Source organism: Phoca vitulina, unplaced genomic scaffold, assembly GCF_004348235.1.
Source record: "Phoca vitulina isolate PV1807 unplaced genomic scaffold, GSC_HSeal_1.0 scaffold9, whole genome shotgun sequence".
Lineage (NCBI taxonomy): Eukaryota > Metazoa > Chordata > Mammalia > Carnivora > Phocidae > Phoca > Phoca vitulina.
In genome coordinates, this window is record NW_022589712.1 from 54752343 (window position 1) to 54772680 (window position 20338).

General features: G+C 40.3%; 1 protein-coding gene across 1 annotated transcript; it reads left to right on the plus strand.

The window, feature by feature from the left end:
- Positions 1-2448: 2448 nt before the first annotated feature.
- On the plus strand, positions 2449-20080 carry POPDC3 (popeye domain containing 3). The gene is made up of 4 exons (XM_032407405.1): positions 2449-2600; positions 16097-16833; positions 17819-17927; positions 19303-20080. The coding sequence occupies exons 2-4, from the start codon at positions 16349-16351 to the stop codon at positions 19582-19584; spliced, it is 876 nt and encodes a 291-aa protein (XP_032263296.1). The 5' UTR covers positions 2449-2600; positions 16097-16348; the 3' UTR covers positions 19585-20080.
- Positions 20081-20338: the final 258 nt, after the last annotated feature.

The window sequence follows — 20338 nt, forward strand, 5'->3', positions numbered from 1 at the left end:
AGGAAGGATGAAAGGAATGAAGGAAGGAGGAAGGAAGAAACGGGGCTAGTGACCAAGCCAGGCTGGATTCACATCTGGAAGTAGGGGCAATTAACAAGTAAATGCATATATCTCAGGGATGGAGGCTTAGAGGAAGAACAAGTTGATGTCAAGGAGAAGGAAAAAAGGAAGACTCTAGAAGCCTCAAATTAAAGCTTTCCCGAGATAAGTGGATTGAATGAACCCTGGTTTAGCGCTTAATCTGCTCCCAGTTCTTTACCATGGTATTCCTCACACTGCAGTTGCAGCTTGAGTTGTGTGAGCTGAGTTGACTGTGTTTCTGCCCAGCCTCAGAGGTTTAGTCAAGAGAATGTCCCAAAGGACCTGAAGGGATGGAGGCTGTGGATCATGGACACGTGATCTCTGAAGTAGGAATGCAGCCAGAAATCCCAGGGGGACCTACACCTGTGGCTGATCTATAGGGTACCATTTCATTGGAGTTTTTGTTTCATAGAGCCTCTGCAATGAAGATCAAGGCAGGGACATATATGGGAAGGATTAAGAAAGAGAAAAATCATAATGCAAAAGGGCAGCAATATTTAACATAAAATTTTACCAAAGAAGGGACAGCACTGTATGTACTAATAGGCTGAATATCTAAACAACACATATAAGCTGCATTAGTTACCACAAACTTAATGGCTTAAAATAGCATACATTTGTTAACTCACAATTTTGGTGGGTCAGGAGTCAGGCATGACTCAACTGGGTCCTCGGCTTAGGGTTTCACAAAGCCACAACTGAGGTGTACTCTGGTCCGCATTCACATCTGGAGGCTTGACTGGGGAAGAATCTGTTTCCAAGCTTACTTTGATGATGGACAGAATTCATGTCCTTGTGTTTGTGGAACAGAGGTACCTGGCTTCTTGCTGGCTGTTGGCTGGAGGCTGCTTTCAGCTCCTAGAGGCCACATACAGTTCCTGCCACATGGACTTCCCAACATGGCCACTTCTTTCATCAAGCCAGAGATGACAGTCTCCAAAGAGAGTCGGCTAGCAAGACAGAGTCTTTTGTAATGTAAGGTAGTCACAAGAGTGACATCCATAACCTGTGCTATACTTATTGTTTATAAGCAAGTCACTGGTCCCAACTGCACTCAAAGGGAGGGGATCCCCCAAAGGTGTCAACACCAGGAGACGCTGGGAATCATGGAGCCACCTTAGAGTCTGTCATACAAGGATATCTTTGTTGCTTCTGAGTTTTTAAATTAAAAATAACCATAAATATAATCCTTAAAACATTGTGATGTGCAACACTAAATAAGAAGTAAAATCTAAACCCAGAGTATGTCTGGTGTCAAAGCTTGTGACCTTCACACTTCCCTGGACATATTTCAAATGTAGATATACACATACCATGTATATACACATACCATGGACTAGATCCAGTTCAAACTTTATTTCTAACATTTCTGAGTAAATCTCTGGAATGAAGAGTAAGAGCAAAGGCCGAGCAGTGGAGTGTTTTCTAGCTATGTATAGTGGTAGGAATATGGGCATTTCTTTGACCCTCAGTTTCAGCACAATTAAAAGAGGTTAATTTTACCGGTTATATGAATTACTTTTGCAATTATTCTGGGGACGAAAAGAGACATTGATTATTCAATAAATGTTTGCTTCTGGAATCGATGTCTCCAACATGCTTATATGAAGTAAAAGTGAAGGTGCTAAGAGAAGGGAGACGAAATCCTTGAGTAAGGTGTGTGTTTCACTGGTCCCTCACCGACTACCCTATGTTTTGATCACAAAACAAAACAAAACTTCACTACTTTCATAGGAGGAAAAATGCATTTGTGTTAGTACAAATGCATTTGGCTTAGTAGTGATTTGAACATTTTCTGTCATTTGTATTTTTAATTTTTTCCTTCCATGGTTGTTTCTGCTCTTCACCCATTTGTGTTTTTTGTTCTTTGGGCGGTTTTTTTCTTTCTTTTTTTGAGATATCCATTGATTTGACCTTTCTCTATCCCATGCACCCAAATATTCTCATCCCCACTCTGGTCATTTATCTCCTCATTTTGTTTATGGTGTGTTGGGGTGGGGGGCGAGGTGCGGGAGTGAGAGGGCACACATACAGTTGCGTTTCATTTCAGTAGTCAATTCCATCGCTCTCCTAGAACAGCGAATACCAGGTTTGTTTTCTAACCGTGATCAGTGTTGACTTCGGGAAACCGTTCTTGGCAAAGTTTGGTCCGCAGCGGCCGCTAGATTTATCGGCAGTCCTAGAAGCTGGTGGCCGCGCCGCTTGCTCCCGGGAGGCTGGGGCGGCCCGGGCCCCTGCGCGGCGGACGCCGCCGCCGCCCCCTCCCTCCCTGCTCTCCCCGCTGCGCCCCGGGGCGCGCGCCCGTGCCCGGCCCCCGCCCGCGCCGCCGCGCGAGCTCCGGAGTGGGCTGCGGTCACTGCGCGTCCCGGCGCGGGGCAGACGCCGGCCGGGTGGACGGCGAGGAGTGCGCTAGCGGGACGACGGGGGCTTCGGCGCCGGCCAGCCCGGCGCAGCGCGCTCGGCCGGGAAACTTCTGTGGGCGCAAGGCCGGAGCTCTGCGCAGGGTCGGGGAAGGAAAGGTAAGGAGGGGAGCCCGGGGGCGCCTCGGCGGCCGCCTCCCAAAAGCTGTCCGCACACTCGCATCTCGCGCGCTTTGGTGCAACTTCGCGGGCGCGGCTTCTACCCGGGCCCCGCCCCAGGGTGGGGGCTGCGAGGCCGCCGACCCCCGGGAGCGCCTTTGCTTCGCCGCCTTGTGCTCCGCGCTACCCGCGCCGGCCGCACCGACGCTCCGCTCCCGGCCCCGCTCGGGCCAATTCGAGCCCCGGAGGCCGGGTGGCGCCGCTCGCAGCTCCGCCGGCTGGGAGTCTGCTGCTGAGGGCTCCGCGCGCACCGGCCCCTGGGAACTCGAGTCGTCCGCCCTAGAGGCGAATCTTTCCCCCAGATCTTCTGTTAGCCCCACTCTTGCCCAGGCACCTTGGAGCCCAAAGAAAAAGGCCAGATTTTCGAGGGAGAAAAGCTGGTCCAAGGGGCCCTGACAGTCTTAGGTTTCATGGGGAAGTGCAGCGGTTGGGAGTTCCCTTCCCTGTCTGCTAAGGGCCTGACTAGGGTCAGTGTTTCACACTGAGTTGGGGACACGCGAAAGCTGTCTTATCAAAGGTCACGCTGACCTGTTTTTTCTATTTGGGGATCCACCTTGGAAAAAAAAAAAAAAGGAAGGAAGGAAAGAAACAAAACCACTAAATTACCTCATCACCAAGGTCAGTTATAGAGGTAAAATACATTTTGAGGGTCTGTATTTTAGGAAAAGATTAAAGGCACAGAATCAAAATACGGTAATAGGGCTATGGCAAAACAACAACAAAAAACTGTTTTAGCCAAGGAGACATTTGCAAAACATGATAATGTTCTACATGTGAATAATAAATGGAAAAGTAGAATTAGAAGCCCACTTTTGAACATAATCCAACTTGATTTAGTAAACATCTAGAATGGGACAATCTTTCTTCCTTCCTGACTTTTTATTCTAACTCTTCTAGTTAGGTATTTTGAATTTGCAGGCTTGGACACGGCAATCTCATTTTATGGCAGTCTTAAGAAATTATTGGTCTCGGTTCATACTAAGGTTTGGTGGTGACTCTTTTCTGTTATTTTTAATATCAGGGAGTGTTGCATGGTCATATCCCTTGTGTGACAGTACAGTAACTTGGCATTGTTCTTTGCGGCAAAAGAAAACCAAACGAGAAATACATGAAACAAAATATAAGCAAAACAAAAATTGGATCTCCTTCCACATTTGCAGAATGAAGAGGTCTGGCTGATCCCAGATGATTTTAAGGCTCTTTTCCTTCCCTGAAGACTGGAGAATTTAGGATACAAATACAAATTGAAATGTAGAGTAAGACATTTTCTGTCCTAAAATTTAAACCTATAAACTGGGAGACACTGGAGAGTTGAGTTTCTTTAATCTCAGCCGTGTCTCAAAATAGCTGAATCATTGTGCATCCTGTGCTTCTAAATGGTGACATTCTATGCTTATTAAATCATAATGTGTCCTGGAAAACCAAACTCCCATGCTTCTTAACCACAAGATGCCTAAGAGCATTGACACACTAGAGCATTCACGTCTGCTTATTTTGAAATAGTCAAGATCAAGAGTGGTTATGAAGTGTTGGCTGTAGTGTATGAGTGTCACAACACGTAAGCAACATGGCAGGCAAGAAGTTTCAAAACTGCTTTGGAAAATATCCATGATAGATTGATCTGCAAGCCTGCAAATTGCAGTTGAAATTGGCTTTTGTAATTATGGTTGTTGGTCAACTAGGATTAGGAGCTATAGAGAGTAAGTAAGAATTGACAAGAGTATATTGAATCATTTAGATTTTTTTTTTTTTTTTTGAGGAAAATGTTTCTCTATGTTATCCAAGTAGTTACAGGAAAATGTCTTAAAGTGAAAGTTATAACAGGTATTTTTATTCTTTTTGAGATTTTATTTATTTATTTGTCAGAGAGAGAGCACAAGCAGGGGGGACTGGCAGGCAGAGGGAGAAGCAGGCTCCCCACTGAGCAGGGAGCCCGATGCGGGGCTTGATCCTAGGACCCTGGGATCACAACCTGAGCCGAAGGCAGCGGCTTAACGACTGAGCCACCCAGGCGTCCCATAATAGGCATTTTTAAAAATTAAATAACCGAAAGTTGCTGACTTGAAGCCCCTATAACAATGCTGGATCGCCCTCCAACCCAAAGAATATAGGGATTGATTCACACAGACCCAAAGTGAGACCTTCTCATTTTGTTCTTCTTTATTTATATTCTTCAACAGAATAATAACCTCTGGTGACTCTTACACACAGTATGAAATTGGTTCTAGAAAGACAATCAACTGGCTGAGCCTAGGCAAGAATCTTCATTGCTCTGAGCCTCAGTTTTCACTCCAAACAATGCTGATAAAACTACTGAGGTTGCAGAGGTGTTGTGACTCCTAAATGGGTCAGTAAATGGAAGACCTGGTGCCTGGGACATAGTAAGAACACAACTAGTTGTAATTTTCCCTGTCTCCCTTAATAGGTGTTTGCTTACTAACTGAACAAACTATAGGATGAACATTAGTTACAGTTTTTGCTTTTAAATTCAAAAACTCTATGTAGCAAAATCTTGATAATTGTTGAATCTGGATAATAGGTATATGGAGATTTAATATCTAGTATTTTCTCTACTTTGTATATGTTTATTAATCAGAAAAAAAAACTAAGCATGGATCTGGAAAAAACACATAAGATACATTTCTAATCTTACACTCCATTTTAAATTGCAATTTAAAAATTGTTCTATATGGCCTGGAAGGATAAACACATTATATATAAGAAGTGAGTGGGGTGGGAAATGGTACTTGAGAACAATCCATGGAGATCTTCAATTTTTGTGGAATTTTTTTTTATTATAAAAAAGAATTTTACAATGACAATGATGTTTGTTAATTCTGGTCATTGGGTTCATGGATTTTAATTCTTTGAAATTTTGTATTTAAAAATTTTCAAATTAATATAAAATCACCTTATTATTTTATAAAATTGTTATAAAGAATGCAAACAATACAGATATACACAAAGACAAAAGTAAAGTATCCCACTATCCAGAAATCATCTTTAACATTAAGTGTATAGATGGATATAGATCATGTATTAACTAATACGTATGTATTAATATGTAACATGCTACTCCGGGGACACAAATAATGTTCTAGGGTTTGTTTGTCTAATGTTTGTTTTCAATCTTTGACGGACATTCTAGAAAACAAGCTTATTTGCATTTTGCTTTATGAGACTTTAGACAGTCTCTTAAAATGTAGTATTTATTTAAAACTTTATGCAATAACTGACTTTAAATGAGTTTTAAGTAGCTTAGGTTTATTTGCATATGAGATATTTTTAGCTATTTAAAATAGATCTCATAATTTGAAAGTAAGCTTAAATTGTATCAACATTTGAATTTCACTAAAATGCAAGCTCCAGGAGGGCAGGGATTTATTGAATTATTGCATATTAATTAATATTTTCCTGGCCATTTGAAAGTTGGTGACACAGTCAATTATGTTATAATGTTTGTTTTGAAATTCAGCATCATGTCAATGCAATGGAAATCTTAGGGAACAACTTGAGCATAGCACAGATTTTTTGCTTGCTCGTGCATCATTTACTCAGCCAGAACACCATGTGAACACATTAAACTATAACCAGCCGACTTAAGCCATGTAGGAATACACAAAACACAAATACACGTACACCTGAAACATCTACCAGCTACCTTGGTTCACCACAGGTTATCCTGCAAGATTGTGTTCTGCTATTCTTTTGCAGTGGTGAACTTTTCTCTATAAAAACACACCCCTTCAGCATCCCAAGAATGTCTAAGCATCTTGATTCAACATGTCAAATAGTGCACACAAAAGGAAGGTTTCAATATTGAAGAGAAACTTGAAATAAGCAAACATTTCAAAAGAATCAGGAGAATATGTGAATTTCCAGCAGAAACAAGGGAATGATTTACATTGCTTATCCACAGGCAGCGCTGCCAAGATAAGAGGAACATCTATGGTTGGAATACCCTCAAGTATTACAAAGTCAAGAAAAACAAGGCCAAAAGAAATAGAAGAAATGGAAAGATTGTAGAACATGTGGATTGAGAACCAAACAGGAAACGGTCTCCCACAATCAAAGAGAAAGCGCCTTTGTCTGTGCAAACACCTTGAAAGGAAATCTCCAAACCCTGCAGAAGTGCTCCTTTTAGCACTAGTAGTGGCTGGTTTGGTGGTTTCAAACATCACTGACCCTGGTGTGTGGTCCACCTGGTTATTTAGCCAGAAAAAATGAAAGAGACTCTAACCGGTTAGCTAGATCACATGAGCTTGTTACGCATGTTTGTCAGGAAGAAACATGAGAACCTGAACTAAATAAATATAGAAAGGTGAGTTCATTTGCTGCATATAAGTCACTTGGAGGAAAAGGAAGTGAAGGTGTCTACCTTTGATTCATATCAAGAAAAGACTGTTTAATGGATCCAAGGGTCCAGCTTGTCTTGCATTTTTCAGCATGAATCTCTGGTGGACTTACGGCATGACATGAGAGCAGCTGCTCAAAAGTCTGCTTGTGCCTTTAACCATTTCCAGTTTAAGGAGAACTTGGAGCAGAGCATGGGAATTGTTTATTAAAAGCAATCAAATGACATGGTTGAGAAGGAGAGGTTTACTGCTGTTTCATCAAATGAAGAATTATAGGACACTGAGTGATTCAACACGGGACCCACCTTCCTAACCCTGTGTTGCTCAAAAAGTTGTAATTTCTTAAGAAGACATTTAAATTCATTGAATCTAGAACTGAAGGGAGAAAACAAGAATGTTGTTGATTTGTTCCAGTAAGTCCAGATATTTAGATTCAAACTGTACATGAAGCAGTGTGTTATTATTTGCATCTGTCTGCCTGGGAGTGCTTCTGGGCTCTATCATTTGTGTATCCTTAGGCAACCTAACTTCCCTATACCTCAGTTTTCTCATCTGTAAAATAGGGACAATAGAACTATATATTTCAAAAAGTTCTGAGGATTAAATGACTTAATATTTTAAGATTCTTAGAATCATGCCTGGCACATAGTAAGTGCTCAGTAAATGTTAGATGTTGGTAGTAGTAGTGGTAGTAGCAGTAATAGTAGTAAATGAGGTTCAAGAAGATGGTGACTAGCTTTGCATTAATTTCCCATTGCTCAACTCATCTGAATGTGGTGGAGTCCCACAACTAGAAGATTTACAGAGCTATTTGAGTTTCTGTAGTCTGTCTTTGAGTGTTAATCTCTAGATGTGTCTGAGATACCAAGTATTTGCCCTATACATATGGCTCAGTTTTACAAAGAACTAAGCGGGAAGTCCCACCCAAGGAAACTTGGTATTCCAGGCATTTTGGAGATTGTATATGAATGACATAATTATTCTGGAAATTGCCCATGTGTCCAAATGCTTAACAGTGTTGGGGCTGTCTGACTCCACTGAAGGAGAACCTGTAATAAGTTGCTGGTAACCTTAGTGAATTTACGTGTAATTCCCAGGGCCTCTCTTAGTGTCTTGTTTTCCAGATACTATTCTTCAAAAGTATTACTGTTCTTAACTGGTTTTCCTGATTTAAATCTAGCAAAGATTGAGTGTCTTCTTCTCCATAGATCTGTTTTCCAACTACATCATAAAATGTAGATTATTAAAGTCTCATGTATAGTAAGTACTCATAATTGTGTGTATTAGTTTCCTGCTGCTTTGTAACAGTACCACAGACTAGTGGCTGAAAACACCACAAATCCATCATCGCATAGTTTTTGTGGGTCAGGAGTCCAGGCACAGCTGAGCTGGATCCTCTGCCTTGGGTGTTGAGAGCCTGCTATCCAGATGTCAGCCTCACTGCACTCCCCATTTGGAGTCCAAGGACCTCTTCCAAGATTTTCAGGTGGTTGGAGGAATTCAGCTCCTTGCGGTTGTAGGACTGACATTCCCATTATCTTGGTAATTGTTAGTTGGGGACTTCTTTCAGCTCCCAGAGACTGCTGGCCATTACTTGGCTTGTGGCCCCCATAAGCAGTTCACAACATGGCGTTTGCTCTCTTCCAGGCCAGGAGGAACACGACTCTCCAATTTTCAATCCCTCTCCAGTCCTACAATCTTATATAGCTTAATAATCACAGGTGATTATTCCAGCACCATTTGCCATATAATGTTACCTAATCAAGAGAGTATCTGTCCCATCCCATTCACAGATCTGCCACACTCAAGGAGAGAGGATTATTGCATGTGTGTACCAATGAGACAGGAATCCTGGGGACCATCTTACAATTCTGCTTATGTGATAAAGTGAGGAATCAGACACAGCTGCAGGTAATCCAATGGACTTTAGCGAAGACCTGAGAATCAGAGAAGTCCAGCATGGGCTGTAGGCATGTTCTCTAATTTTCTCAAGTCTTAAGAGAAGCCAAGCTCTCATTGGTATGGAAGGTCAAAGGCATATTCCAGCCCAGAAGCCTAATGGTGCATGAAGAAACTCATATGTTATATGAAAACAAAGGCTGGTATAGACCCTTTGGAATCCAGAAGGCCATAATTCAATCTCCACTACAAAATTTATGAGATTATCTGTCTGGGATTTCCAATGTATTCCATGAGGCATCATCAGAAGATGAAATGAGAAAATGAAACAATGTGATATAGTTGCTTAGGAAAGTGTAATTCTCCTAAGGCAAAAGGAAAAAGTAGTGACTTCCTTGGTAGGATAAAGAGGCCAAGAGCTATAGTGGGGTTGGCCACCTATGTAGGCAGAAACCAGATGGCGACATCTACGCCACAGATAACATCTGATGATTGTAGCATATGAATATTGTAGCCAATATCATTTACATTTATATCAACTCTCTGTTCTTAATCTTAGATAATTCTCCCATATTTATACACTTATACATTATACATATGCACTGTTTGCACAGTGTCATGCCAAGTCTTTTTCATTTCCTTTCTCTGTTACTTGAGAGGCTCTAGACTAGCACTGTCCAAGAGAAATATAATGCAAGCCACATACATAATTTTAAATTTTTTAGTAGCAACATTAAAAAAATAAGACATGGGCAAAATTAACTTTAATGTCTTATTTAACCCAGTATCTCTAAAACATAATCATTTCAACATATAGTCAACATAAAAGTTATTAATGACATACTCTGTCTTTGTGCTAAGTCTTTGAAATCCATGTGTATAACACATCTCAATTCAGACCAGGCACATGTGACTAATGGCTACCATATTGGACAGCACAGCTCTAGAGTTCTATCTAAGGCCTTGGATCATGGGCATTTAACTTGAACTCTCATTCTCTCTGCACTCACTTTCTAGCTAATCTTGCCAACCCCAGGCTTTCTTCAGTATTGTCCTGTGTAATAGTAACTATTAAAGATCCCTCTGTCTTGCCCCTTATCTTCTGCTGTGAACTCTGTTGCTAGACCAAGAGTATTAGGTTAATTGAGGATAAAACTGTGTTCCCCTTTCCTCTGATTTCTTTCCAAACTTTGGGATCTCTTAAAATTCCAAAGGGTCTTCAACCCTTCTTTGTTCCTCTGTCTCAATAGAGACACTTCTTCCTTTCACTTCTTCCTCATAGTATAATATATGCTTTCCTTTCTTTCTAGTCCAACATCTAAATCATTGATTCAGGTATTAGTCACATCTCACTTGGGCTTCTTACTTGTTCCAAAACTATTCTGAACACTGCATTTATACCTGAGCATTGTTACCCTTATCAGTCATTGAACATTTATTGAAGACTCACTGTGTTCTAGACAGAGGGGAATTCCATATATGTTTCCATATACACATATGTAAAATAACCAACTAATAAAGCTGACATTTATATGACCAAATATATATGACCAGTGACTATATATAATATATATTACATATTACATGTGTATTATTTATGGTCAATATAACATAACATATGATGGAAGCCATGTTGACAGATAATAAAGGCCATAAAAATTCAGAGCTAGAAGGTGCAAATTCAGGCCACCCTGTTGAGGAAAGGCTGCTGCAGAATATCCACAAGCCTTGAGCCCTCTTGGAATGATGAGTGGCAAAGAAGGAAAATGCCTCCCCACCTGAGCAAAGCATGGGAATGAGAACACACAAGGCAAAAATGTGCCTTTCCAGCTCCTTCAAAGTAAGAATTAAAATTAGATCCTTTACCCTACAGACTGTTCTGGTGTCTCTCAACCTCACCCCCTAATAGTTCTTAACCCTTGTTGCATGTCAGAACATTCCAGTGCCTGGGCCCTGCCACAGTCCATAAGTAATTAAATAAGTGGTCTCTAGAGTGGGGCCTTGATCATAAACTTGGTGTTAAGACCTGCAGTAATTCAGTTCCACTGCTCAACTCTGTATTTTAACCCATGCTAGGAAAAGTCTTCTATTCCTTATCACATAGGGTCATGTTATTTTAGAGCCAAAAGGACCTCACATTGTTTTGTCCAACACTTCCATTTTACCAATGAGGAAACAGGTCTAGTAAGATTAAAATCGCACAGCTATTTAGGGGCACAGCTAAGACTAGAACCTTTCTTTTAAGTAACAGGGTGAACTGAACCAATAGACACAGAATGGAGCGTTAACACCAGCACTACCGTCCTGGGCAGACAGTGAGGGATCAAAAGCACAAGAGTAATCTGCATAGAAGGACAGCCAGTGGTCAGCCAGGAAGGAACAAAGCTGAGGTCCTGCAAACAAACAAGGATAATTCAGAAATCATGCAGGAACAACATAAAATAATGGCACTCAAACTTTAATGTGCATAAGAATCAACTGGGAGCTTATTAGAAGGGCATCTTCCTGGGTCCCTTCCTGGCCCAGTAATTCTGGGATGGGCCCAGGGAAGGGACATTCTAACAAACCACCCAGGTGACACTTAACATCAGTGATTTGAGGATCCTTGCTGAGAAGCACTAAACACTTATCTGAGGCAGAAGAGTATTGTTGTCTTCCAGAGACTGGTTTCTTGGCCATTGGAAAGTAAAGACTCAAGGGTGGGTTGGTTATGGGGGTACCCCAATCAGCCATAGGAGGTCGGGACACAGGGAAGAACAACAGAGATCACCCCTGCAGGAATGAGTAAATTTAGAATTTAAAATTTAAAGTTGGGTAGCCACCAAAAGTAACATTTGCATTTCTGTATTCAATTGTAATCCTCTGGGTGAAAGAAAGCTCTTAAAAACTAAATTCTCCAAAAGGCTCAGCTCTGTAAAATACAAGCGACAAGTACAGCGATGCTATCTCTATATTATTTTTAAATTTGCCAAGAAGTTTTGGGCGCCTGGGTGGCTCAGTTGGTTAAGCGACTGCCTTCGGCTCAGGTCATGATCCTGGAGTCCCGGGATCGAGTCCCGCATCAGGCTCCCTGCTCAGCAGGGAGTCTGCTTCTCCCTCTGACCCTCCCCCCTCTTGTGCTCTCTCTCTTTCATTCTCTCTCTCAAATAAATAAATAAAATCTTAAAAAAAAAAAAAAAAAAAAAATTTGCCAAGAAGTTTTAATATAGATTTCCTCATTTGAATCTTGTAGCACCCTTTAGAGTGGACAGAATAGGTGATATTACCTCTGCTTGACTGATGAATAAACATGCCTGAGTTCATCTAAGTAGCAAGGAGGAAATGAATGCCTACATTTTCTAAATCCTGGTACTGTGGGAAGCAGAATAATAAATGTGATTTAGTCTGAGCTTCAGAATCAGGCAGGACTGGGTGGAATGTTAGTCCCAAGATTAGCAATGCGACCTTGAACAATTTACTTACCTTCTCTGGGTTTCAATTTTCTCATCTGTAAGATGGAGATATAGTACCTTCTCGATGGGGTTGTTGTGAAGGTTAAGTGAGATAATTCTTGAATACGCCTGGCATGTAGGTCCTGAGTAAGTGTACCTCCTTGAGGATAAGTAGAGAAACCAGCTTTAAGTAAATGATTATTTTGCATATGGAACACATACCAAAGTTAGGACCTATTCCAATTAATGAGTAGAATATTGATGGAATTTTTATCTCCTGGGTTGCCTAGCAACCAAAACTAACGCAATGCCACAAGCTACAAGAGTTGTTGTTTTTTTAATCGGATTAAAATTCAACTGCTCTTAAGGAGCTCAATTTCTATGAAGACAAAAGGATTCCCCTATGAATTTGGAGCTGTGCCAGACATTTAAATAAGCAGTGTCCCACCTCCTTAGTGATTTTGTACCAAAATGCCTTGGATGTTGGGATATTCCCTACCTCTTTTCCCCCGGGTGACGGAAGATGTTAGAACATCCATTAAATTGGATAGAGAGTAGGCCTGGAGAAGGCAGAGTGCTTGTACCTGGATACCAGTGTGGTCAGTCAACATTCCGTGAGTGCCAGAAATGCAAAAACAGTTGTCTTTGCCCCGTAAGAGTTTCAGGAGCTAGGAGAGGAAGTCAGTCAGTGTTGAATAATAATACAGCAAATTATTTCATGAGTGGCTTTCTAGGTCTATTTCCCTGGCTCGACAGTCAGCATTATGGCAGGTCTTAAATATTCAGTGTTAGGATGATTATTTTCCTGGCAAACCAGTCCTGACAGAATATCCCACTGTCTCCCAACACGTTCATATCCGATTCACAGCCTTGAAAAGGGGCCCTGCCTGCTGGTGAGGGCATGGCGCTGAGCGGACAGGGACTCCTACCTGGGACTTCCTGCCTCACTTACCTCAAGCCAGTTACTTAGCCGATCTTGTGCCCTGCTTTTCTCATTGGTAAGCAGAGCATGATAATTTAGATTCTGCCTCCCTCGTGGCAACAAGTGTGACGCGATGAGATAATAAATGTTCAGGCTGTGAACAGATAAACGCCATTTCTGAGCTAGTCTTAATCAGTTGGTCCCAAGTCTCCATCCTATTTCATGGAGCATCCTTGTACCTGTCTTTAAATGTCCTCATTCCTCTATAACTCAGGGTCTCACAGCCTAAGGAGTAAAAAGGGGGGAACTGGGAATTATTGTGTTTATTTGCACTTAATTTTGTCTCCATCATTTGTATCTCTGTGTGCTAATTTCTCTTGCGGGGAAGATGGGCTTTCCTGCCAGAGAAATCCATCGTGCCACTTTGGCATCTCAACATTTATTTACCCAAAAACATGACTTAAGGCCTCCAGGCTTTTCAAGCAGGCAGCTGGTTGATGAATCATGTTCAGTCGTGGAGTGCTGCTGGCCCATATCAGAGGAACACTCATGCCTGTCACCTGCCCCTGTCAGTTCTTTCTCTTCTAATAAAATACATCTGTTTTGGTGACTGAATAAAAACACACCGAGGGGAGAAAGGCTGGGTGTGGAGTAATTTAATCAGGGCAAGTCAGCACTCTGTGTTGCTGTGTTGAGGCTACAGTACCAAGGACAGGAAGATGATTTGGTAGCAGCTTCTCGAAACAGAAGCCGCCAGAAAGGGCCGGAAGCGCGGTTCTTCTGATGATCATAATGGGTCACCCTCCTGGAACGCAGGTGGCCCAACCTGTCCCCCAAGTCCGGATCGTCAGGGGACAAGATTCCCAGAAGCTCCCTTCTGCATTGCCACAAGGTTTTACATGGCCTTTCTCTGTTAGCATCATTTTAACATTTTGTTGAGGATTATAAATTTTTAAGGAAGGTCAAACCAAAGTTCAGAGCTCTGGCAGCAGCGCTTTTTAATATTGGCTTTAGTGGCTGTGTTAGGTATCCTGAGGAACTGATTAATTTAAAATACCCTAGTTTTAAAAGTAAAACAGCAGGGAGACTGACATTTGCAGTCTGGTATTCTGCAGTTCTCACTACTCATTGTATTAAAAAAAATTTTTTTTTTCTTTGTTGTGAATATCCAGTAGTATATAATTTTGTGTTGCATTTAAAGAGGAGAAAGTAAACACGTTCGGGGTGCTGGTCTGCCCCGAATCGCATCATCTCACATGAGCGATGGGGAGAGGCAGGATTTAGGGGGCACGGGATGTTTAAAGTACATTTGAAAGTAGCTTAAGTACAAATAGCAATATAAGTTATAGGTCTGTGGTTGGTTTTTTGTTTTTTTTTTTCTTTTTTTAATGATTCACCTGGTGATGCTCTTAAAGTCCTTACTTGCTGAGGAAGGAATCACTATCCAGGATGAAGAACCAGGAACTCCAACAACAGTGGCTCCTTTATTTCCATTTCTAATTCTGTTGGTGATTATACTGTTCCCTTTTTTACTTCAGCTAAGTCATTTTCACTTCTCTGTGTGTATTTTTTTTTTTTCTATGAGACAAGATCTGTGATACCCGATATTTTATTAACAGGTGTTCTGGAAATGATCTATCTCAAAAATAAAAACACTAAATATAGCAGTTAAGTTCAAGGCTTCTGAATGTTGTTATGGTTTAAAAATCCAATCTAGTGAATGCTTCACATTGAAACTATTTCTTGTTAAGAAACCTGGGGATAAATGATACATATCCTACAGCTCTATCATCCTGGTTAAATCTCTCCTGACTCAGATCACACATTAGCATTTTTACCATATGGCTCAAAGGGTAGAGAATATATGTGCAGAGGAACAAATCGGTAACATTTTTTGACCATCTGGTAAATAAATGTGTAAGTAGCAGGAATTTTAATATTATTTGTTTAATTATATGGGTACAGATTTAACTTGAAATAGCCTCTAATACAGTAAGGTAGATCTGAATTTATATTTCTCAAATAATTTTGATCTAATTCATGAAACATACTCATAGTCTACTCTGTGCTTTTAAAATCTGACTCCTAAGTATGTGTTTCTCATGTTTATTGTTTTATTAGGGCTCCTTAGAGTGCCTAATTTAAAATCTCTTTCCTGAGAAGCCACATGATTGGAGCCAGCATAGAGGCTTCCCTGCAGAAGTTCTGCTCTACCCCGACCACTGTGTGACCGGGGATAAATTAGCTGGCCTCTTTAAGCCTCGAATTTTTCATCTGTAAGAGTGAATAACACTGTCAAACAGTATCTCCCAGAGGGTGGGCCATGAAAGGCCATGGACTGATGCCTCAGAATCTTGGGGGGGATTGTCAAGACACCAACACATAGGCCCGACCCCACCCTCAGAGATTCTGACTCAGTATGTCTGCACACAGCTTATGAATCTGCATTTTTAGTCACTGTCCCAAGAGATTCTGAGGTACACCAAGCTATTGTTATGAAGATGAGTTGATGATAGCACCTAGCTTTCTAGTAGAATATGTAGTTAGCTAATTCTAACAAATGCTAAAATTTCGGTAAATAATTTATTATTATTATTAAGCATAACCCTAAAAATAGACATCTTCTATCCTAGAAACTTAACAGCATTTGTGCCCTCGCTGTATTATTCCTTATAACTAATGCAAATATATAATTATGTCAAAATAAAATTTAAAAAAATACTCCAGAGAAAATAGCATATCAACTTGAATAGTAATGCTGGTGATTCATTTAAATATACCTCTCAATTTTCCTTCTTTAATTAGATCCTTCTTTTTTTTCTTGTCCAGGAAACCACAAAATATTTGTGGACTAGATCTGAATCAGGAGCCCAGATGTACTTAAAGAAGCTAGCATGGGATTTTTAGTTTTTCAAGATCTATACACACAAAACCCTTAATCACTACAAACCCAGTGTCCGGGCTATCTCTGGTTTTATAAAGACATAGTGAAACTCTGAGGATGGAAAAGCAAAGGACTTAATTACTTGCTTCAATATCATCCAATGTCAACTGAAAAGTGAACCAGACAGAAGTACAGCCATGGAGAGAAATTCAAGTCTATGGAAGAACCTGATAGATGAACACCCAGTCTGTACCACCTGGAAGCAAGAGGCCGAAGGAGCCATTTATCATCTTGCCAGTATTTTATTTGTAGTAGGTTTCATGGGCGGCAGTGGATTCTTCGGGCTCCTTTACGTCTTCAGTTTGCTGGGGTTGGGTTTTCTCTGCTCTGCTGTCTGGGCTTGGGTAGATGTCTGTGCAGCTGACATATATTCCTGGAATTTTGTACTGTTTGTCATCTGCTTCATGCAATTTGTTCACATTGCATATCAAGTTCGCAGCATAACTTTTTCCCGAGAATTCCAGCTATTGTACAGCTCCCTTTTCCAGCCTCTGGGGACCTCTTTGCCCGTCTTCAGAACAATTGCTCTGAGCTCTGAAGTGGTTACTTTGGAAAAGGAACACTGTTATGCCATGCAGGGGAAAACCTCCATTGATAAACTCTCCCTGCTTGTTTCGGGAAGGTTTGTACTCTTGGTGCTTGCTCTATATTAGTTATTTCCTTTGTATTAGTTACTAGCTGGTGTTTCTTTCTGCTACACTTTTCCATCTCAACATAGCACAGTCCTGGGCGGTTTTTAGCACCGTGAGGCATGAGAAACCCCTTGACACGTACGTGAGTCATGGACATAGGCATTTAGAGTACATGCTATTATTTACCTGAAGCAGGATATAATCGAGAGCCTTAATATTTCTTCTTAGAAATCAAATGTACAAATGGGTTTGTCTGGATATGCTATTTGTTTCCAGGCTAATCACTGAGAGTCAAGAAGAGGATGACGCCAGCTTGAATTAATAGAACACTTATGTTGGCATGCAAAGTACTTTAAATAGACTGTGATAGGGCATTCTTTTAAGTAATAGAGAACATTTAAGTTTTATAATGATCAATTTTCTTCAGTAAATTCTAGAATTACTCACTTGCTAGAAGCAGGGGGTTCACCATATATAATTTTTATATCTATCTTTGTATGTATATAAACTTTGAAAACAAAGTTTGGGGAAACTTTAATGGAAACAATAATGTGATTATTCATGCCTTTAAAAAGTTTAAATATTAGTCTACAGAGGTATTTACAGTGCCACTCCTTTATGTTCTTCAGTGTTTTCCTACTTAATTTAAAATCCAACTGCGTGCATTGGAACTTTGTCTTCAAGTATAATATATACACACAAATGGGCACATACCATCAATGTATACCTTGATGCATTGTCTGATGAATTTCACCCAATATTCCAGAATCCTAACTGTGTGAGGAACATCAGTACATGAATCTTACAGGAGATTTTGTCACTTACTGTAATGTGTGAATTTAATATTTCATCCTACAAAATTTTAAAAGCCATAAAGACCACCGGAGATCTGAAATACTGCTCCCTCCCCCTTGCCTCCAATTATGGGCTTGCTTTCTCCTTCTCTCATGAATGATGTTCTTTGTGTTTGGGTAGGATCAGAGTGACGGTTGATGGCGAATTTCTGCATTACATTTTCCCCTTCCAGTTCCTGGACTCTCCGGAATGGGACTCACTGAGACCCACAGAGGAAGGCATTTTTCAGGTAAGGGGTAACTAGACCACAGAGTGAACACCACCTCTTCCAAACAGACAGACGTTTGTTTAAAAACAGGCTATGGTGGGGCGCCTGGGTGGCTCAGTCATTAAGCATCTGCCTTCGGCTCAGGTCATGATCCCAGGGTCCTGGGATCGAGCCCTGCATCGGGCTCCCTGCTCGGCCGGGAGCCTGCTTCTCCCTCTCCAACTCTCCCTGCTTGTGTTCCCTCTCTCGCTGTGTCTCTCTCTGTCAAAAATAAATAAAATCTTTTAAAAAAAATAAAAATAAAAATAAAAAAATAAAAAAAAATAAAAACAGGCTATGGTGAGCGCTGTGAATTGTGTAAGACTGATGAATCACAGACCTGTACTCCTGAAACAAATAATACATTTTATGTTAATTAAAAATATATATATTATAATAAAAAATAAAATAAAAATAAGCAAACAAAACAGCAGATGACAGAGCAATTTATATTCAACTTTGGAATGTACTTTGCAGCATGTGTGACTTCGCAGCCCTGTTTGACTCTTGCTGATTACGTCACTGTGTAGGTCCAGCGACAAGAAAAGGGATGGGCCTTGTATATGACAGAAAGGAGTCCATGATAGATGCTCTTAAATTTTCCTTTGCTTAGCTGCATATATGGAGATTAAAATATAATTAATTGAGATTTGACTATAAACTAAACACTGCCACTGACATGGTGGAGAAAAACACCAAGAATTTAAAAGTCTGCCCTTATTACAAAATGAGGGATTCCTAAAATTTAAAATGCTAATAGATTTTAGTTGTTTTCTAGCAAAAAAAAAATGCTAAACTTCCTGTCACTACTCTGCTGCTGTGTCTGATAATTTCAAAAGATAATCACTTCAGTGGATTCTATTATGGTATTTTGTTTTCCTACAATTCATACATGTAACATTCATGTGTGTATGCAAATACAAATTCATATACGTATGCAGAATAGGTAAATAAATTCTATTTTGTGCTACAGAAACAATTAGAGTTAAATGTCTGTAGTCTTCGGGACTGACTTGGAACTACTTCTCTAACATTAGCCAACTTTATTATTTTTTAGTATCAAGTAGCTCTCACTTCAGTAAAAGGTAAAATATAGATACCCAGATTTTGAAAAGAGAGAAATTGGAAATGGGCACAATGTTGTGATTGTTCATGTTATAAATTATATATGTAGCAAGACATTTTGTAGTTTCTCCCCGTTTTTTCAATATATTGTGAGTCAGTGAGCTTTTTTAACCTAAGAAAGCAGCAAGTAAAATTCATTTAAAATTGGGGCCAAAAAAAAAAAAAGGCAGAATTTTTCTTGCTTCCTAATCTTTGTTTTTTTATGTGGCCTTACATTTTTTTTTTTTTTTAGGTAACCCTCACAGCAGAAACTGATTGTCGATATGTGTCTTGGAGGAGAAAGAAATTATATTTGCTCTTCGCTCAGCATCGTTACATCTCCCGCCTGTTTTCAGTTTTAATTGGCAGTGACATTGCAGATAAACTCTATGCCTTGAATGACAGAGTATATACAGGAAAAACATATCACTACGATATTCGGTTGCCCAACTTCTATCAAATGTCAAGTCCAAAAATACGCAAATCACCCCTGACAGAACATTTCCGGAATTCCAGGCGGTATTGTGATAAATGACATCGAAGTCGGAAGTTTTATAATTATAGAAAAGACCCTCTTCATCATTCCCCAAATGAAACACAGAAAATCGTGCTCACTAACATTTTTACAAATCAAACTCAGAGGCAAGATGCCACCGTCAGCTGTTTTACTCATCTCAACTTCTGCATCATGAATAAAGTTTACAAATTTCTCTGTATTTCTTATTGGAACAAGTGGGGAGGCGGAGAATGAACAACTGTGGGCAATTTCTCCTTTTCTGTGTCAGAACTGGGAGAATGAAATTTTGTGTTCTCAAATATTTCCTCAGATTTATTCAAATCTGCTATCTTGCCCTATTGAGTTAGGCTTTGCTTCTCAAGAAGCAGCCAGAAAATACTCTCAGCATGAGAGTGGGCTGTGACTGTCCACATCAGTGTTCCCAGAAGTCACTTTTTGCCACAACCTCTGATGAAAGCAAGGTGGATTATTGTGGTGGGCAGCGATTATTTATTTTAAATGTGAAGTTATTTAATATGACGAGAAAGTAGAATACATGCAAGAGATGATAATATGTCCATCTTGAAGGCTAGCAACAAATAATTTATCAGCTCAGTCTTTCAATAACATTTGGAAAGAGGCATTTCGTGGAAGACAAAGATGCATACTAATTACAGAGTAAAAAGAATACCCAGGAACAAATAGTAAAAGCGTTGCACAGTATTTCAGTCTCACATGGTTAGCCAAAAGGGCAAGTGTGAATGGTCTGACTGGACAGCAAGGGACTCCTAGC

Bases quoted from the DNA above. Each gene is read 5' to 3' on its own strand.
- POPDC3 (XM_032407405.1), top strand. From the start codon at position 16,349: ATGGAGAGAAATTCAAGTCTATGGAAGAACCTGATAGATGAACACCCA. The intron at 16,834-17,818 runs GTTTGTACTCTT...GTGTTTGGGTAG, and splicing joins TCCCTGCTTGTTTCGGGAAG to GATCAGAGTGACGGTTGATG. The intron at 17,928-19,302 runs GTAAGGGGTAAC...TTTTTTTTTTAG, and splicing joins CAGAGGAAGGCATTTTTCAG to GTAACCCTCACAGCAGAAAC.